The sequence below is a fragment of the Aphis gossypii genome, chromosome 2 (assembly GCF_020184175.1).
Source record: "Aphis gossypii isolate Hap1 chromosome 2, ASM2018417v2, whole genome shotgun sequence".
In the NCBI taxonomy this organism is placed as follows: Eukaryota; Metazoa; Arthropoda; class Insecta; order Hemiptera; family Aphididae; genus Aphis; species Aphis gossypii.
The window spans coordinates 18217132-18237609 of record NC_065531.1 but is presented as its reverse complement, the minus strand read 5'-3'; the positions used below and the strand labels follow the sequence as shown (position 1 = coordinate 18237609).

Genomic DNA, 20478 nt, shown 5'->3' with positions numbered 1-20478 from the left:
CATATTGTTTTATGATCTATTCAAAACAATAACTAAGAAAACAAAATAGTTGAATGATAATGACCTATACTCATAACCTACCTACTCTCCAAAAAACGAATGGCGCATTGCGATTTATTGAAGGTTGTTAGTTACGTTGAAAGCAAATCAAAGAAAATATCTACTAAAATATATTACAATTGTAATTATACATAATATTTAAAAACAGATGTATACAACCTACTAATTGTATGTATGTTTATTATACATCCACAACAGCATAGACACACAATATTAATATTATATTTATTATTCAATTGTTTATAACTTTTAAACAGGTTTCGTACTTTTCAATGAAATTTTCAGCAGTATTATATACTATTTACACTGGGTTTCTACAGGTAGATAACCCACAAAATATTAAAAAAAAAGTTATAAAAAAATAGATACATTTTTCATTTAAGTACGTCAATTAATGTTAACTTAGGTCTTAGAAATATCACTCATATTTACATTCACTCGATATATATATATCTGACAAGACGATTATTATTAATTCTACTTAACACAATCCATTATATACATATAGAGTGTAAGATAATTTTTTTAGTTCGTCTACAGTTTACATTAGTTTACTCATCCACAGGTCGATATGCGATAAAGTATATTATATGAATTATAATAGTAATAACACGTACCAATATACAATATACATATATGCCTAACCATTATCTTTTTAGTCAACAAATAATAAAATAACACTTATAGTTATAACAAACGTATAGAAACAAAAATTAAATTAATTATTTCAAAATTTAAATTTTATATTACACTTCTAAAATTATCTCCCTGTCAAATTTTATTCATAGTTCCTATATAAGAGATTTACCAATAAAAATGTAAATAATGGTCTAAGTAGTCTAAATGAAAATGTTTCTTTTGTAAAATGCAATATAAAGATATATTCTGTAAAAAAAAAAAAAACAAAAAATATTTATAAAGAAATAATACATTACATTATCATGTTAACTATAATTAATGATATAATTATTATCAAACATAATGTAATGTACTATAATGTATTCAATACATTATAATAAAGACACATTTAATTATAAATATTAATTTAAAATGAAATCTAGGTACCTATGAGTCAGATATTCATAAGCCAATAAAACAAAATACCAAAATTAAATTATAATTATATCTTTTACGAAAAATCAATATAATTTCGAAAATATAGGTCACAAACTCATAACTAAGTTTCAGTGTATCAACATTCATAAAAGAAAAATCAAGAGTGATTATACTATAGATTATTTGTACGTACATATTCATAGTTATAAATACTTACAATAAAATTTAACTGGTTAGTAATAATTGAATAATTAATTATACAATCGTTATGAAGTTAAAAAAACGTTATCAAGGATTTACGCTTTCATTATGTCCGCGTTTAAGCTTAACACAGAAAAATCATTTATCTGTAATCACAATCTATAACTAAATAATAAAACAAGTTTAATATCACTAAATATAATATAAAAACAAAATATTGGGAGTCAAAAACCTTTTAATACAATTTTAATTTTTTTATGATACGCATACAGTAAACACTAAACATATACACCTATTTTGATATTATTTTTTCAATTTCAATTGCAATAAACACTAGTTCAATTTATACATAATTATGATTTTTTCACTTTTTTACTTAATCTTATTATGTGTAACAACCACCTTTTATAATAAACTAGATCCGAAGAGTATGCGCCTATTCACAATCATTTTATTTCAACAGGCAAGTACGCTGGTACTGATATTAATTTTTGTTTCAGCCTGCACGTGCTCACTGAAGTATGTTAACATTTTATCAAGCACGTAATATTTTACCTGTGAATATGAATAGCTAATAAGAGTAATAAGAATATACGAAGCATTAGATTAATAAGAACCGAAATTATGATTTAAAACCCAGCATATAATAACCCTAAATTAGCCAATATTTTTATTACAATTATACACAGATTCCGATTTATTGTTAAGGTATTTAATTATTTTTGTTAACAAAATTAAAATCACACGCATTGAATAGAAGATTTCAATACTATAAATCACGAATTAAGATCTTAATTAGTGCTATAAATCTGTAAAAAAAAAGAAGAGAAAACTTCAAGTTATAACTATATAGGATTCTGACTGTTATAATAAAATCAAGTAAAAATATAGCGCTAGTAATATTAATCTCAAAAAATACTAAAATTAATATTCCTTTTATTTTCTTTAAAAAAAAAATTATTTTATGTAATAATCAAAAAACTTCTCAATATGTTTTAATCTATCAATTATGTCAAATATTGTTTTTTTAAACAAAAATAAACACAAGAAAAAGTTCAAAATTATCATAGTATAATGAAATATATTATATTATAATATAATTTATAATTGTTTACTTCCATTACATTGCATGCACTAAAATAAAATACTAATAATAACTTAGTTATCACTTATCAGTTTATCACATATACATGTGCAGGTTTAATAACTATATTAATTCATACAGCATACCTATAGAAAAAATATATTAAAGCTCAAAAATCTACTGAATTACATCAATACAAAACAAAATGTATCTAGGTACTTGTACCTACATGAAAAAATATTGAAACTAACCATCAAGTAATTTTTACTAATGTTTATACAGCAAATATTACGTTAGTAATATACATTTATATAGCTATATTTTGAACATAATATACACTTTAATGATTGTACCGCTGTCCATAGTGCATAATATTTTTTTTAGAGAACTAACATACATGTGCACAACGTAAAACTATAAATATAAACATCGAAAAGCTACTACAATTTTCTTTCAGCTGGTTAAGCTAGTATTAATGATCCAAATGAATAACGTGCGTAAAGGGATTATCAATTTATAATATATAATATATAAACAATTTAACTAATAACTATAGTCTATATTACCTTTTTAGATTAGCAATACTACCACACTTCAACATTCGATCAATAGCTGTAAATTATAGGTATACCTATAATTAAATCTTCAGATTCATATATATTAAATTATATCTATACTTGACAAGAATACATTTTTGCAGAATAAATAAATATGTATTCACATCGGTATTGCATTTTTATATTTTATACTTTATCAATTATATTCGAAAAATCAGGAAATAAATATGACGTAACCTAATTTTTCAACAGATAATACAAGAGAGATTTTTTTTAGATTATAAAATAATATACACAAATTATCAAAGGTCGTTTAGGTTCTACATAGGCATATTTATCAAAACATTTTTTAAATATGTTTTGACATAGGTATATGTTTTAATTGTTTATACCAACAACCTTATCGTGAACATTTTTAATCATATACATATATATTATACATGTGCGTGTGTGTGTGTGTATTTAAATTATATGCGCATTTTAATTTTAAACTATACAAAAATATAATACATCCATAATCATAGATATGTACTCTTCTTATGTTTAATTTTATTCAAACAGTAAAATGGGTAATAACTAATTACTAAATATTAACCATAAAGATAAAATAAAATAACTAAATATCTATTCATTTTTAATAGCATAGTTTTGTATTATACTGGTATAATAACTATATTCTTACACCAATTAATTAAACTATAGCATAACGCATATTTATTCATAAATTGCTAACTTGAAATACATATTTGAATCTATATATAGCAATATATTATAACTATTTTGAATTGAATTTTATTTACTGAATTATTCTACCAAGTATCCAATTTAAATGTCAAATTAATTAAGATTGACACGTACTGTCGTCTTTATACTATATTATTACATTATTTGAACTTATTTATCAACATTTAATGTTTATGAGAATAAAAAAAATCCTTAATTAAAATCAATGCTGCATATTCATTTTCAAATTAATTTTTAAATAAATAATATTTAAAATATTTATGTAACCTTATTGGTAATACTACAATAATCACTATATTATAAAATCATGTTTGAAGATATTTGAATTTTAAGAGTAATTTAATATACTTACATCTACAGGTACATTGCTTACATAGTAGAAACTTACATTTTTTTTGTTATAAAACCGGACACCGGTTATATTTAATATAAAATAGTCAATTATTGGTAGTTGTATTAGAACACGAAACAGTGGTATTGAAATGCCAAAATGTATATGTTATTAACTGTACCTTATTATACTAACCAACTCACTCTTTTTAATGAACTTTATTACTGTCTTATATAAATGTTTCAATATTACATATAAAAGGGCGGGACCCGTTTTGCCCAGAATAGTTTAAATTGATTTAAAATTAAGTTGGTAATGATTACAATATTTGAGTATTATTTAGCGTTATCCAAAAAACACCACGAGGAGGCGATACTCTTTGTTTTCCAAAATTTTTTTTTTCGTAAAAGTGGTTCATTTAACAAATTTAAAATTTAGTCCATAATATTTATAAAAACATCATTAAAAAATCAAACTTACCTTATTATAAAAATGTATACATATAATAAAATCGATTTTAATCGTTGAAATTTTTTAATTTTAAATAAATTCAAATGCATGCATGATATACAGTATACACAACATACCTATTTAATTTATATATTATACTATATTATAGTAGATAGGTATTTGTAATTTCAATTAAATCTTCAAGTAATAGCTTACGCATATGGGTTATGTTGGGTATAATATGAACAAAATAAATTATAACGAACATCGAACAACAAAATAGGTAAAACTCAAGTTGTCAACGCACGATTTAACGTACATACGAGACGAAAATAATATAATAAATATATAATGCACGTAGAATCAGTTTTTATTAGATATATATAATATATCAAATTATCACACGATTATTGTACTAACGATCAGACGACAAGAAGCGTAAAGTAGATTGTGCGACACCACCACACAAGCACGTCATAGGTATAATATTATTATGTACCGGGCTCAAATTGAAAACTATCGAGTAATTTACATACACATACCCTTAAAAGATGACAATAGTGCTGCAATAGCCATGATAGTAGTTCTATTATCATTACTTATGTCAATACTTTTTCATTTTCAAAGAAAATCTATCATATTATTTTATTATTATCATATCACGAATTTTAAGTATAAAATATAGAAATGCATGCTCAAGTATATGTCAACGTTGATGTGTAACAATATCATCAATTTGGGTCACTTATCAATCGAATTCTAAACCACATTCTAAATAAAAGTGTCAATGGAGAATTCATATTATATACATTATATATCGCCTGTATACCTATTGGATTTCCTCAGATTTCCACATTATTGGAATGAAAAATAATATACATAAATAACCCCCTCCCCCCCCCCCCCCCATTCAATATAAATGCGATTTATACAATTTTCACAATTTACTTAGTTTCATAATAGAAAACTTCGAGGTGATTGAGTAAATCCCTGTGCCCAGTAGAATGTAGCGTGGCAGTGATAAGCATACGTACCTACTACGTATTCATATACCTAATAATAAAATATCAATAGGTTTTCTAAGCAACAATAATCAAAAACCTTGAAAGTTACAACTTAAAAGTGCTAATTTAAACTTCTATTTTTAAGTAAACATAATATATGCTATCATTTGTGTTATATTATAATAGGTATATATTATTATCACAGTATTGTTAATATACTAATATACTATTTTTGTCTAGTGTTCTAGGAAAAAAATTTTTCGTTTGCATTTTCAACTATTAATTATTTTTATTTAGACAATATTATTACATAAAAGTAAAAAATCTGATAATTTTTTGTACTATTACACTTTAAAATTTAGCTCAAACTGGTTTGTTATTGATCAAGTAATTTATTTAGTAGGTATACAAACGAATAATAAACTTCCGGGTCAGAGTTATTGGATATATTTATTATACAAAATAAATAACAGCCAGACAAGTAGTTGGGGCCCGAGATAAGGGAAAAGCATATAAAAGATTGTACATTTATGTTGTACCCTTAATTTATTTTACCTTGAAAAAATAAAACATAGGTAATGTGTGTGATTTGATTTACATTTTTTTTTTTTTTTTTAATTGGCAATCATTAGATTTGTTTAATAACTGTTTATTACAATATTATTGTTTAGACTAGTGATTCTCAGCCAGTATGTCGCGACACACTGATGGGTCACTGATAATAAGTTCATATTTGTCACAAAGTATATTAAATTACATCAAATAGGTATACAAACATTTTTACATTTTTGATACGATTTATAAAAACTAATAGATACTTGATATAATTTCTCGAATGATTTTTATAATGATTAAAAATAAATTATTTGTTATCGACATATTTTGCATATTTTATAACATCTTAATTTTTATTTGTTTATTATGTGTCACAAAAAATAAAATATTTTAATATTGAATCGCCATAACACAAAGGTTGAGAAATACTGGTTTAGATTATTGTGTACTAGGGATGTTTTACTGGACAACTGTTTCCCGTTTACCATTACTATTACTAATAATTTAACGTCCAATTGTGTATCATAATTCATAAACGTGTAGATGAGCCATAGTCAATAAACAATAAATATTTTATACAATTATTATTTATGTTTAAATATGTAATATTTATATCAATTACTATTATGCTAAAATAATTAAATTTTAAATTTATTACACTTGAACAAGATTTAGAATCTCAAAAAATGTTTATATAACTTATGTCATAACTCATAACTCCCACATGAAGGTGGACAAGCCCAAAGTGTAAAATTATATCATCCCACATAGGCGTAGCTAGATTGGAGCAAGGGGGAGGGCACTTCCCCCTGTGCCTCAAATCTTTATTTTACTTTAAATTATTAATATAATTATTATTGACATTTTTATAATCTTGTTTTAATTTCCCCCCCCCCTCTGATTGAAATTCTAACTATGCCCATAACATCCCACTCTGAGGCCAAAGCTTTGATAGCCACCTCGTGGACCCCTCGAGTTCCCATCTATGGACCCCCAAATAAGAACCTATAAATATAAATAAAAATACTTGAAACAAGGAAAAATTAAAAAATAATACATATGCCTAGTACCATATCTATATTACTTTTTTTTTTTTTTCGTTTGAACCGACAGCAGAGGAGGATCTGTGTGAACACTACTACTCCTCATATCTATATTACTTACATAGTTACATGTTACATGCATTTAACATCAATAATATATAAAATTTAATTGAATCTTCAAATAATCATCACTATATATGGTTTTCAAAAAATATGTATGAAACTATTTTAAATGTTTTTTTTTAATTTTAAAAATGTAGGTAACTTGTTTAAGCAATTAGATACTTATAAATTGTCTAGTTAATAGTGACTCATAATTTATAAGTAAAAATATCTCATTTTAACAATTAAAATATGTAAGTAAGTTACTAAATAACCAAACACTAAATTTATATAATTGACTTTAAAAGTATATAAATTGGTATACCTATCTAATTTAGCTATACCTTTCCAATATTTATAAATTCCACAATATACATGCAAATAGGGTACATCAATAAATTATCTAAAATAGCAGTTTATCACTAGCTGGAAAGTTCTGGAAAACTTGAATCTTTAATAGTTACTTAAATATAAGTGGTTAACTAAGAGTGAGGCTAAGAGCTAATATAAATACGAAATCAAAGGTAGAGAGTTTAAAGCACAATAATATACTACAAAATTTACTAGGAGCACTGAGCACTAAATATTTTTGAACTTATATCTAATCGAACATCCAAACAAGTAATAAAATAAAATTTATTTGACAAATGTTAAGAAAAATTTTTATATTGCTATTTTTGAGGTATTTTAATGTATGGTCTAAGAATGAAGAAATGTACAAAAAAACAGTTGTTAAGACCATCAATCTCAAATATCACTCGCATTGTAGGTATAAATTAAATATAAACATGCAAGGCTGGGGATTAACAAATTAAAAGTTAAAACGTTAAGTTAATTAACTCGTTACTTTATTTGAAATCAACTTTTAACTTAATAAGTTACTTTTTTTTAAAGATTAACATGTTAACTTCAAGTTAATTTTTTCTAAAATTATTTAAATTAAGTTGATTTTAGTATAAAGAATAATACAAATTTTTTAATAGTATTTTTAGAAAACTAGGTTTTTAGATAGCTAGTTAATACTTTGATGTATCATTTTAAATTTCCCCAGTAATTTTCTTGTGCATAAAGAAAAACTATTTAATAAACATTAGCATGTGTCTAGAATTTTTTATTTTGAAAATTCGAAAATTTTATCCGAGATTTTAACTTTAAATTAAGTTAAATTACTTTTTTTTTAAAGTTAACGTTTAACTTAACGAGTTAAAAATTTTTTTTAACTTGCCCAACCTTGTAAACATGACTATAATTGTAGGTACCTATCAAATATATATTAAATTATTTTTTTTTATTAATTGCATATAAATACCAATTATAAGATATTCAATATATATATTTATGTGTGTGTGTATGTGTGGATTTGTTAATTAAAATACAACAAGTACCTAGAGTATTAATGTTTAAGCAGTGCCCCCCCCCCTTGTTGTTTAAATTGGAAAAATGGTAGGTAAATTATTTATATAATTAAAATTATAAGTTAGTCTTAATATTAATAAACATCAGTTAGGTAATTGAAGGAGTATTTATTAAAAAAAACATATGTCATGATTGCTCATATTATATATCTACAACATAACATGGGATTAATAAAGTTTGAGTCTTATACCTATTGAAAAAATTGGAATTATAAATGCAAAATGTAATTAACGAGGTAATTAATGAATTAAAATGTTAGATTATTTTTATTACTTATATCAAACATTAAAATTTAGAAAATTGGTATGTATCTATTATCTAGAGGTTCCCCAAACTTTTTATTCTCGTTTTTATTGTACAGCCCATTTTGAAAATTTTTTAAAATTTGGTGACCCACAATATCAATATATGACCTTATTTTTTTCTAGTGAATCAGTTGCTTACAACAAAAAATAGGTATATATTTATTTTTAATATAAAAATATAACACGACTCACAGTTTGGGAATCTCCTCGGGAACCTCTGTTATAGATGGTAGTACAATATTACATTTAACAAGATATTTAAATATATTTTATACAACTCTTAACTCTTAAGGTTAATATTAATGTTACTAATACCTATTTGTATTTTTTCTATAGTTTCTATGCTTACTTATTAAACTAAAAAATGATTTAGTTTTAACTTAAGAAAACATCGAGAAAAATATTAAAGATACTATTTTACTACCACCATATTCTGAATAAATCATGTGATTATCATGTTTCATAACACACCAAATAGTCTAAACATTTAACAGCTTTATAGTATGGTAATTAATGATTAGAAAAATACCTAAACAATATAATTTTATTTTGAAAAATAAACAAATTAATTTATTAGTTAATCTGATGAATAAAATGAAAATTCTGAACATGGACTAAACTTTTTACATGGGATGTGGTAATTGTATGACATTTCAAAACATTTATGTACCTATTTTAATAAAACAAAGTAGGTACCTACCACCTACCTATTATACTATTATGTGCATATTTATACTTATAATATTGATTTGAAAAAGTATTTTTTTTATTTATAAAATTTTTAAATCAGTTTATCATGAGAAAAATTAAAATTTTTTTGGTAATTGTGCGTTATTGGATATCACGACTACCTCGATGTTGAACGCATGGCGTGCAATGCAAGTCTTTTTAATATGTTTATTATAATACAAAACAACCCAAAGCTAATGTCAATGTATTTATTGATAAAGTTGTTGGCAAAATTATAGGCTATGGACATGTTGTTTAACCCTGTGACCTACCTTAGGTGTTGCATTGCAAATCGAGGGATATTTTTATTTTGAATGTCCGAGCGAGCACAGCGAGCGAGTAGCAACTCTGACCCCTAATTCTCCCTAATAGAATTAGAAATAGAATTCATTTACAAAATGCAAGATTAAAGTGGGACACGGCGTCGCTATAACCCATAATATGTGGTAGCCACAATAACGTACAAGTACCTTTTTTTAAATTAATTCAGTAAGACTATTAGGTAATTAAACTAAATAATAAACTCATACATTCATACCTACTAGTATATTTATATATTGCAATAAATAAAATGAACTTAATGATAAATTTAAAATACTGAGGTTATGTGCATATGTTACTGCACAAATGGACTACCTAACTAAATGACATTATTGGATATTTCTATTTACTAATCTAAACAATTTATATGCAATACCTATAGGCAATGGCACACACTATATTTATTAAACCTATTCAAAAGGCAGTAGATATAAACTTAAAGAAGGAAATATAGCATGGATCTTATTAATATAGGTACAAAATTATAAATTACGGTGACTATTTTTTAAGAAATATTAGAAATAATTACAATTGTATGAACTTAATCATTATAATAAATAGATTGTTTAACTGGGTCATATCAATATATTATACGGGATATTATATATATTCTTTACTATTCTATATCAAGAATCCAAATATATTTTATTTAGGTACCTACTTACTCAAACCTACATATTAAGTCACTTTCAGAAATATAATACATAACTACCATTTTGAACATTTTAAGGTGAACGAAAGGTTCTTTAGGTATCACAAAATACTTCATATAAGTATCATTATTTTTGATCGAGTATTTGACAGACAAACCTGTGTCAAAAAAATTATTTATTCAAATACCTAGCAAATACTATGGACTAGGTATGGATGCCAATTAAACTATGCTTAACATTGATTTACTTGAACATAACTAGATCATTTATACTACAAAATGTAAAATGAAAAATTGTGTTAGGGAATCAAATAAAAATAGAACATTCAAAACATACTAAAGATTATTTAGACAATTTTTTAAGACATGCTCATTTCTAGCTTAAAAGTAAAAATATTAATAAAAGCCAAAAGCCAACACTTACACACAGATTAATAATGTTCTTATCCTAAAATTTGATATTGGTCAATTTACTCTCATATTAAATCTAACAACACACAATTTGTTATGTTATAATATGTTTGTAACACAGATATAGTACATGAGAGGGTAGTATCCTCTCAAGTTTATAAAAGCTGATTTAATAAATTGCTAAATATATAACAGCCTTTCTAAGTCTATATTATTATTTTTCTTTGTTAATCAAATAATCACTGCTCATTTTGAACAAATTAGAAATGAACTAGATTGAAGTCGTAGCCTAATTATTTTATTATATTATTTTTGTCTCAATTCTAAAAATGTTATTTAAAATTTATAGCGTCCTAGATTATTTATAGGACATATTTAAGTTACCAATAGTATTTAAGTACTGTTTTTTTGTAATTTATAGTTATGTATACTCTATGGTTAAAACCATAATCAATCGCCCAAACAATCACTCCTTTCCTTATTAAAATGGAACTCTTTCCCTAGGTATAACCAATGTAAAAAATGTATCCAAATACTCAATATAAGTAGGTAGTATATATATAATAGGTGTCTTATGTTATACAATGAAAAACATTATCCAACTCTTAAACCACTATGCCTATTAGCCTAATTATTTTATTAATTATCATATGCAATGGTATTTACTCATTTAAATTGTTTTCTGACAGTATGTATATTATTTAAAATACTTATTTACCTCCAGGCAAATGTTTTTAGTTGATTAGACAAAAATAGTTTTACATAAATAGTTAAACGAGAATAATGTTGCAAATAAGCAAATTACATTCTAACATTTTAATCTATAAGTGATATAATTTTCCTATACAATTAAAATCCACTCAAGCATAATGTTCTTAATACAACACAATAGTTTGGTTAAACACATTAAAATAGGAATGATATTTAATAAATTGTCATTTTATCTACAAGTTTCTAACTGTTCAAAGTAGGTACTTCAATGTAGTTTTCAAACTATGATAATATGCAACTCGATTGGCTCCAACTATACTAGAATAAATACTTCTCAGTCATATTATTTCTTTATCATTATTTTTACAGACAATAGAAATTACTAATCAGACAAAAAAAACTTGTTCAACCTAACTGATATTAAAAAAAAAAGCATTTGTACCTATGTTTGAACAATGTTATTGGCATAGTTCATTATCCTGGTGACAGATAACTTTATGCCTTTATGGACCAACAAATTGCTATCAATATAAAAAAATGGGCTAATTGTAAAGATTGATAATCTTATTCGGGCTAGAGACAATGGACAGTTTACAAAATTTCCCAAAACAGTCTAACTAAAAAATGATTATAGAACACTATACAAGAAAAATAAATCTTAAAATGTATGACAGTTGAAGAACACCAAAAACTCGTTTCGTTTTCCAATCCTAATGTGTTCGAGTAGGTATTTAACCTCTGAGCAGCTCAACATTACAACTGGTTAATATGGATCTGCGTTTAAAACATTTAACACTTTAATAATAATAGGTATACTCAAAAGATTAAAGTAAAGTAATCTCGAAGTGGTATTAACATGTTATCATTTACAATTTAGGTGATAATAAAAATAACAATAACAACAACAATAACATGGACTTTGAAGACCATGACAATTGACAATTCATATCGATTGACCACCAACACAGATAGGGTATGGCTGATGCTTGTTGATTTAAAGCGAATAGTGCACAAGTGCGTTCACATATAAATATAACATCAATCTATTATAGATCCTAAATCATTTCACGAACCGAGCACCCATCGGAAGCGAATGCACAGTAAATGAGGACAACGTTACTCAATCCATGAATGAGACGAAACGATACATCGATGATAATAATATTATGAGATACCTATAACTACGATCACCGGGCCGTGACCTCGTTGGTCGCACACGCGAGCCCTCGGGCCACTGAGCGGTTACGTTATGATTTATTTTATTATTGTTTTATCACGGTTTGCGTTTTACCTTCGCTTCTCTTTGGGTTTTTTGTTTTCCATTTCAACGGCGGCGGGCTCGCGACAGTAGGCCGTGCGCGAAGCGCCACTACTTTGTTCGGTGGCCGTCGTCGGCCGACGACAGGACAAACTTTCACGAGACTACGCGTCTCGAAACGCGGTGGAAATATTGTGACGCGATCGGACGGCGGCACAAACAACAGTAATTAATTATTGCAGTGTGTAATAATAATAATAATAATATTCAATAACGACGACGATAATAATAATAATATTATAATATTCTAAAAAACGTTGATATCGTCCGACACGCCGAGCGTGCGGATATACCTATGGCGAGAACGATTTCGTCGGGACTCGCGCGCGAGCGCGACAGACTACGGACGCAAACGTACGGCAATCGCGAGAGCACTGACGGCGGGCGGCGACCGGCCCGCGCGACGACGGTAAAAGTTTCGGTCACCCTTCCCCCTTCCTGCGCGGGCAACGGTCATAGACACGGTCGCGGTTTGATCGGAGCGGTCGGGCTCGGACTTTTTAAATTTTAATTGCAGTTAAATGGAAACCGGTTGCGGGCCGCCCGAGGCGTGCTTAGAGCGCGTTGGTCGATTTTGATCGATTTTTTTATTTTTTTATTATCTTTGACGATACGATTGCCTACCTACCGCGTTACCCGTTCGTCGGGCGAGACGACATCATAATAGTCGGCTGGTGTGCGCGAAGCGGTGAAGGGGCGGACCGCGTTTTTTATTCTCGCGAAAACGACTGTTATAATCATATTTACGAAATTCGCTCAGGTATTATCAACGATCTTCTACGATCTGTGCGATGTGCACCGATCGGTCGTAGAGAATAGATCGTGGTTGTGGTCTGTAATCGCGGGTTTTCGATAAAAACAAAACAAAAAAAAAGTTTCAAATTATTGGCCATTATGATGATTACGTGGCAGTCTACGTCACGACTGTCTTATGTTGTTATTTATTGTTTTTGTTGTGGTGGTGGTGTTGAACTCGATCTCAGGAGTACCTATGACGAGTTTTTTTCGTACCTTATTGTCGCACTCTCATCTCCCGTTATCGTAATCGTCACATACCTAGCGTACTCGCATGCCCACGACTTCCATCTACGACCATAGATTAAACACGTTTAATCTATCAATCTATGCTACAACTTTACTGTCTACGACAGTGGTGTTGCCTGTCGTCCACTAAACTACCTGTCAGCGGTCGACCGTCTTCTACAACTACAACTGATAACCGCGGAGTAACGAAAGACATTTCGGTCCAGTGTTGCCAGTAACGTAATAATCACGGTCGCCGTGAAACTATGCCCTCTTGAAGAGTCGTGCGACCCGCGTCTATTTATTTATATTCCAATTTTTGACGAGCTCGTTCTAGTTTTTTTTTTTGGCCCGACAACTACATAAAGCCATAAAGAACAATTTCGTAGTTTCGTACATACAATTAATAACAAAGAAAATAATATCATCCGCTAAAAACGGCTGACTGGGCGACGTAAGTATTATGCCTATATGTTTACGATATTGATTAGTGGTGACCATGAATTAAAATAATTATATCTTAATTCATGATGGTGACATACTGTCATTCGATTCTAACTTGAATTTATTATAAGTATGTATATTATAGTAAGTTTACACGGTACCTATTATACTGTTATGTTATACTATGAACATAAATCATAATGAATACAAGCACACGGAAAAAAATATAAACTAAATATTTTTAGTTGGCAGAAATTTAGTTGAAGTAATTAATTTTTAGTTAGATTTACTTAAATGGTATAGTAAACTGAACTAGAATTTTATAGTTAAAAAATATAATTATTCTACTGATAAAGTTAGTTGAAGTAACTAAAATGGTGTGGTTATTTAAGAGTTTCACTAGATTGTTTAGTTGGATCTACTATACCAGCGGTTCCCAACCTTTCTAGTTGTGCGGACCACCAATTTTGTAAAAATATCTTTGAGGCCCACTATAATACCACACCTATATACGTATTATAATTATAAAATATAGTATATATTATATGAGATAAAACTATATTCAAACCTCAAACGTTCGATACCGACGATACCGTACACTTATTTTACACTGTAATTAATATTGATCGAATATTATTATAACCAGAAATATTATAAGTATGAAACAAAAATATATAATAATATTATATTGTTCACGGCCTAGTACCGTGCTGCTCGCGGCCCACTTGTGGGCCGCGGCCCATGGGTTGGGAACCGCTGTACTATACGTTTAGTTAATTTTGTTTAATCCCTGGATACCTGCTCGCGCCTTTCGCAGTCGCCAGTCTGTCTAGTGTCTACCGTAGTCCCTTCGAGTCCCGTCACAACAACTAGTCACAAGCCGTCTGCCGACGTTAATCCGTAACCGTTAAACATTGTTACTCGTAAAATTGTATTGCTTTAAATTTCAATGGACGACTTCACTAAAAATATTTTATCCGAATGGGGATTTGAAGATATGATTGAAAAATTTAAAGGTAAGTTAATATTTTTTTTTATGCTTATTTTGTTATTAATTATAAATAATATAGTCAGGGCTTATACTATAATATGGACAGCATAATATAACTTAAAACACATTTTTATTATAGGTAAATATTTCAATCAAAACATAAACAGCTTAAGGAAACTGCTAAATCAATTACATCTCGTAAGAACTCTCCTTATACTTTAGCATTGAAACATCAACTTAGTTTGGCATACAGAGTTTTGTCATCAAATAATAATATTATTGATATGCAGTTTGGTCGTCAAATAACTCTTTCGGAAACTACAAGGCACGAGTATAGTAAAGTTGAATTTTTATGTTCTCCTTTTGAATTTTTAGAAAATGCAATATTTGTTTCATGGGTTGATTTTAAAGGAACCACTTACAATAGCAATAATATGTCTGTTCTTATTAACTTCAGTGATAATCCAAATATTTTACCAATTTTTGGACTAATTTTATCTATATTTATTCAAACCAATAATATACCATTTTTTATTTGTAAGATTTATGAGAATAAATATTTTGATGAGCATTTCCAAGCATATAATGTGCAATTAACTGAAAAATTAATTTGTTGTTCAGTTGAACAATTAGACTGTGTACATCCCACTGTTCATTGTGTCTTATCAAATGGTTTATCTTATATATCTTCATAAACATATGTAATACAAAAATTTTATGTATCTACTATCTACTATGTATAAAAAAACATTTCTTTATTAATAAATATTTTATTATTCTTAATGAATCTGTTTTTTTTTTTTTTGAAATTTATGTTGTTTATATTTACAGGTCCTTGTACTTTCTTTTTCCTACTTCTTGATCACCCCAAAAATATTAGTAGGTAGTTTAAATTAAACTAGCTAATTGACTTGGAAAAATCTACTATATTTTTTAGCAATTTCAAACAAAAATGACTAGTAAATTAACTAAAATTATAGTAATGACTATAAAAGGTTTAGTTATATTTACTATAAATGTCAAAAATAACAATAGTTGGTTTAACTAAATATTTAGTTAGAGAAATTGTCAACTGCATTGTTTAGTTGTTTCAGAAAATTGACTTGGTTAATTTGACTGATGCTATAGTAAGACTAATATATCTTTTGGTTGTATCAACTATATATTTACAATAGATTAATAGTTGACTTGACTAAATAATATTGTTAAAAAAATTAGCAACTATAAATTGTAGTCAAATTAACTATTAATCTTGCAACTATAACCGTTTGGTACTTGCAACTAAATGTTGGGCTATGCCATACGGAACTACATTTTATGGCTAGTGTACATATATTTTTAGTTAAACCAACTAATTATTTTTTTCCGTGCAGTTTCATAAAATCTACACATAAGTATGTTAGAATAATAATATGTAGGTAGGTATAATGTGTTTACTTTTGAAATTAATATTTTAGGAAGAAACTGGGAAACACTAAAATACCTATATATATTTGTTGATGAATTTCAATGATCATCCTATATGATTTCGCATATCTTAACCTTATTGTATAATGCAATCAAATTTGATTTAAAATCACTAATCACATGTAGCTGTTTAAAAAATGCAAGTTGTATTGTGCAAGCACACAAATGATAGTGCTAACAATTTTAAAAATCATCAAAAAATGTGTATTTTAGGATTACCTAACCCCCTCCAAAAACTCCATATCTAAGAGCCGTTCCACAATTGGTAGTCATACGCTGAAGCCATTGTTAAATTGAATCAATTGAAACAAAAATTGTCCATATAGGTACTATTTAATATTTTAATGTACGAGTACAATAAACATAATATGAAGTACATACACAATACATCATACATTGACATTTTTTTATTTCCGCGCATAACTATCTAAATATTATAGTGAGTAATGCTGCGAGTAGAATAACTAGTAAACTATGACGATTATTGTGAAATATTATATGGACCGAACAATTTTTAAAAACTTCTTATCAGATGCATGGTAGGTATTAAATAATAATTCTTTCCTATTGAATTTAATTTAACTATCAATTTCCGCTAAATAGTATATAGATAATCGCAACTAAACTATTTAACTTTAAATTTGGGGGAAGCTAAAATTATACTAAGCTATTACGAATAAATAATATGAATAAAAATTAATAACATATAACTATCTATATTAAATCAATTCGCTTCTGTCTTCAGTTAGGTGCAAGTAATATACCTTCAGATTTTATTTTTTAATTTATTAACTAAACCTTTTTTAATATTTATCAACAGGGCTGGGATTTTAATGCCCTAAAAAATCTCAAAAATGGCCTTAAAAAATGCCAAAATGACTTTAAAACTCAAAAAATATACTATACAAATTGGAAAAAAAATATAACATACCAACTTATTATTTTTTATTTCTATAATTATTGTTACTATACTACTATAGCATTTGTTACTTGTTTAGTTCTGGACGTACTAATTGGTTACTAATTCACTCAATTCAGTAATATTTATTGAGAACTAGCTATGATACAATTGTTATCGACGATAACTTGTGTTATATAATTTATTATTCGTACCGTCGGCAGTTTGCAGAAAGTCTCTTGTTAATCATAAACAATTTTCATTCGTTTTATAAACGAAATTGTAAAAAATGCTCTAAAAACTAAGAAAATGCACTAAAATCGTCATAAAATGCAAAAAAAAAAGATTACTTTAAAATAATCAGTATCGGCCAAATCACATTTTATACTTACGGAGCAACGTTTCAAAACACCAGAAAAAAAAGATGACTGCATCAAAATCCCAGCCCTATTCATCAATAATATACCTAAGTTGAGAGTTGTTCTTGTAATATTATTATGCTAGTCCGTAGTTAATTTATATTCATCGTATAATTAAATAAAAATAAATACACATGTTTAAGTTGCTACACAATGAAGTTACTTTGAGGTGCCAACAAAATATTTGAGTAGGATGCTATACAGTAGGCACACTCAGCCCCCGCCCATCCCTGACTATAGTTACGCCTAAATATAATTTACCTACCTACATATTATTATATTATACCTAAGTCCTAAATATTTCTAATACCTATATTATAGGTTTGTATACTATATAATATTTAGGTTAAACAGACATGTATTTATTTATACTTATAACTTTATAACCTACACACAATTCACGTGATGTGATGCACGAACCTCATTAATTATTCTCAAAATGTTAGTTATAATTATTGATTAGGTATTATTATAACTTATAAAATAAATAATTGCTCTGCAGATAAACGTTTTTATCTTGATCAGATCGAATGTACCTATATCACTATATTGTATGACGCATGTATATTTATTTTTTTTTTAACATTAATAATTGTGAAGTGCCTAAATAGACTATAATATAATAGGATTATCTTTTAAACTACAAATTTATAAGAATTAAGAGTTGATCAAACTGTTTACACAAATGTAATTTACGTATTCATACAATTATTATACACCAGTAAGTACACTTGTGTAGACTTTAGGTACATATTAGTATATTATCCAGTCGAATGTACTGAATTACTGCCACGGTAGGTACACATATTTGTTGCTATTCTCTATTTTTAAAATCTTTATATTGTATATTGAATACGTTATACCATATACGTGATATTATGTCGATGTGTTAGTATGCACTAAGCAGTGTCTGTTCTATACACACAACAGTACTACACAGTATGACCTTTGTTATAACAATTTGTGAATAACAACATGCATAATTATGAATTATACCTACAGAGTGTTCCGCTTCATATGATTCATTATACACAAATATATAATGGGAATTCTATTATTTCGATTATTTAAATTAATTGATTTTCAATAAACACGATGTATACCTGGATGTAGGTAATAATGTAAAATATTATAATAAATTTATAACCTACTTTAAAGATATTTTTGGTCTTGATAGATCCGTATAATTAATGTTTTATAATATGTTTGGTTGTACGAACACTACGAACACATTAAACGTTGGGTGCCTAATTACTAATTAGTAATTGACGTTATAAATAAATAATAATATTAAGAAATTTTTATACCAACAAATAATAAAGCACTCCTAATATATTTATTTTTAATTATTATTATCTATACTCTATAACAACCTATAAGACTACTTAATGTTACATAATTTATTGTATTAAATAATTTATACACAATACACATAGTATAATATCATACATTTTAATAGTTATTTAATGTGCTTCTCAATGCTACCCACCTATATTAGTATTATAACTTATAAGAAGGTAGTATGTATTATTGAGTATCGGTATTATTAAAATACTAAGTAACTTAATTTGTTAGCTAAATATTACACGTAAACATGTTATATACTAAAAAAATATATAATATATACTCCAAATTCCAATATATTCGAGTTTTTGATACTTAATTTTTGTTTAATATACTACAATAATTTTTATTAACTTTGTCTTTTACGAATTATACGGAAATAAGTAGGGGTATTAAATATTAAACTAAAGACTAAAGTGCATGAAGTAAACTCGGATATTTAATATTTAATATGAAAATAAGTTAAACGTGTTGTTAAACACTTCTGAGAAAATTACAGCTCTATAAATAATAAATATTAAATTAAGTGCATAATTATAATATAAACTTACAACTATAAACATGGTAGTTGATAATATCAAGCGAAAAATATTTTAACACTTTTACCATCATTACAGTGGGTAGATCGTAGGTACCTAATGTTTGTGTATAACTTATTACATACTTCTTATTTTATATATACTGGTCAGTATAGGTATTGCAATTTGTCGTATAGTTATAATAAATGTAATTATTTTAATTGTGTAGTATTGGTAAACTTGTAACCTTTAATAACATGAAACCTCATTAATTATATTATGTATAATAAGCTAATATACCTATATTACCTGTGCCGGTACACA

General features: G+C 26.9%; 1 protein-coding gene and 1 long non-coding RNA gene across 2 annotated transcripts in view; one reads left to right on the top strand and one right to left on the bottom strand.

The window, feature by feature from the left end:
- LOC114121136 (hypoxia-inducible factor 1-alpha-like) overlaps positions 1-13438 on the bottom strand; it is a 45612-nt gene extending 32174 nt beyond the window's left edge. The window contains exon 1 of the mRNA XM_027983310.2: positions 13024-13438. Within this exon, the coding sequence (XP_027839111.2) occupies positions 13024-13055 (32 nt within the window). The 5' untranslated portion in view covers positions 13056-13438. The remainder of the gene's footprint in view (positions 1-13023) is intronic.
- A 1919-nt stretch (positions 13439-15357) lies between these two features.
- Positions 15358-16291, top strand: LOC126550336 (uncharacterized). Its single transcript, XR_007604402.1, has 2 exons — positions 15358-15533; positions 15648-16291. It is a non-coding gene; the product is annotated as an uncharacterized LOC126550336 (long non-coding RNA).
- Positions 16292-20478: the final 4187 nt, after the last annotated feature.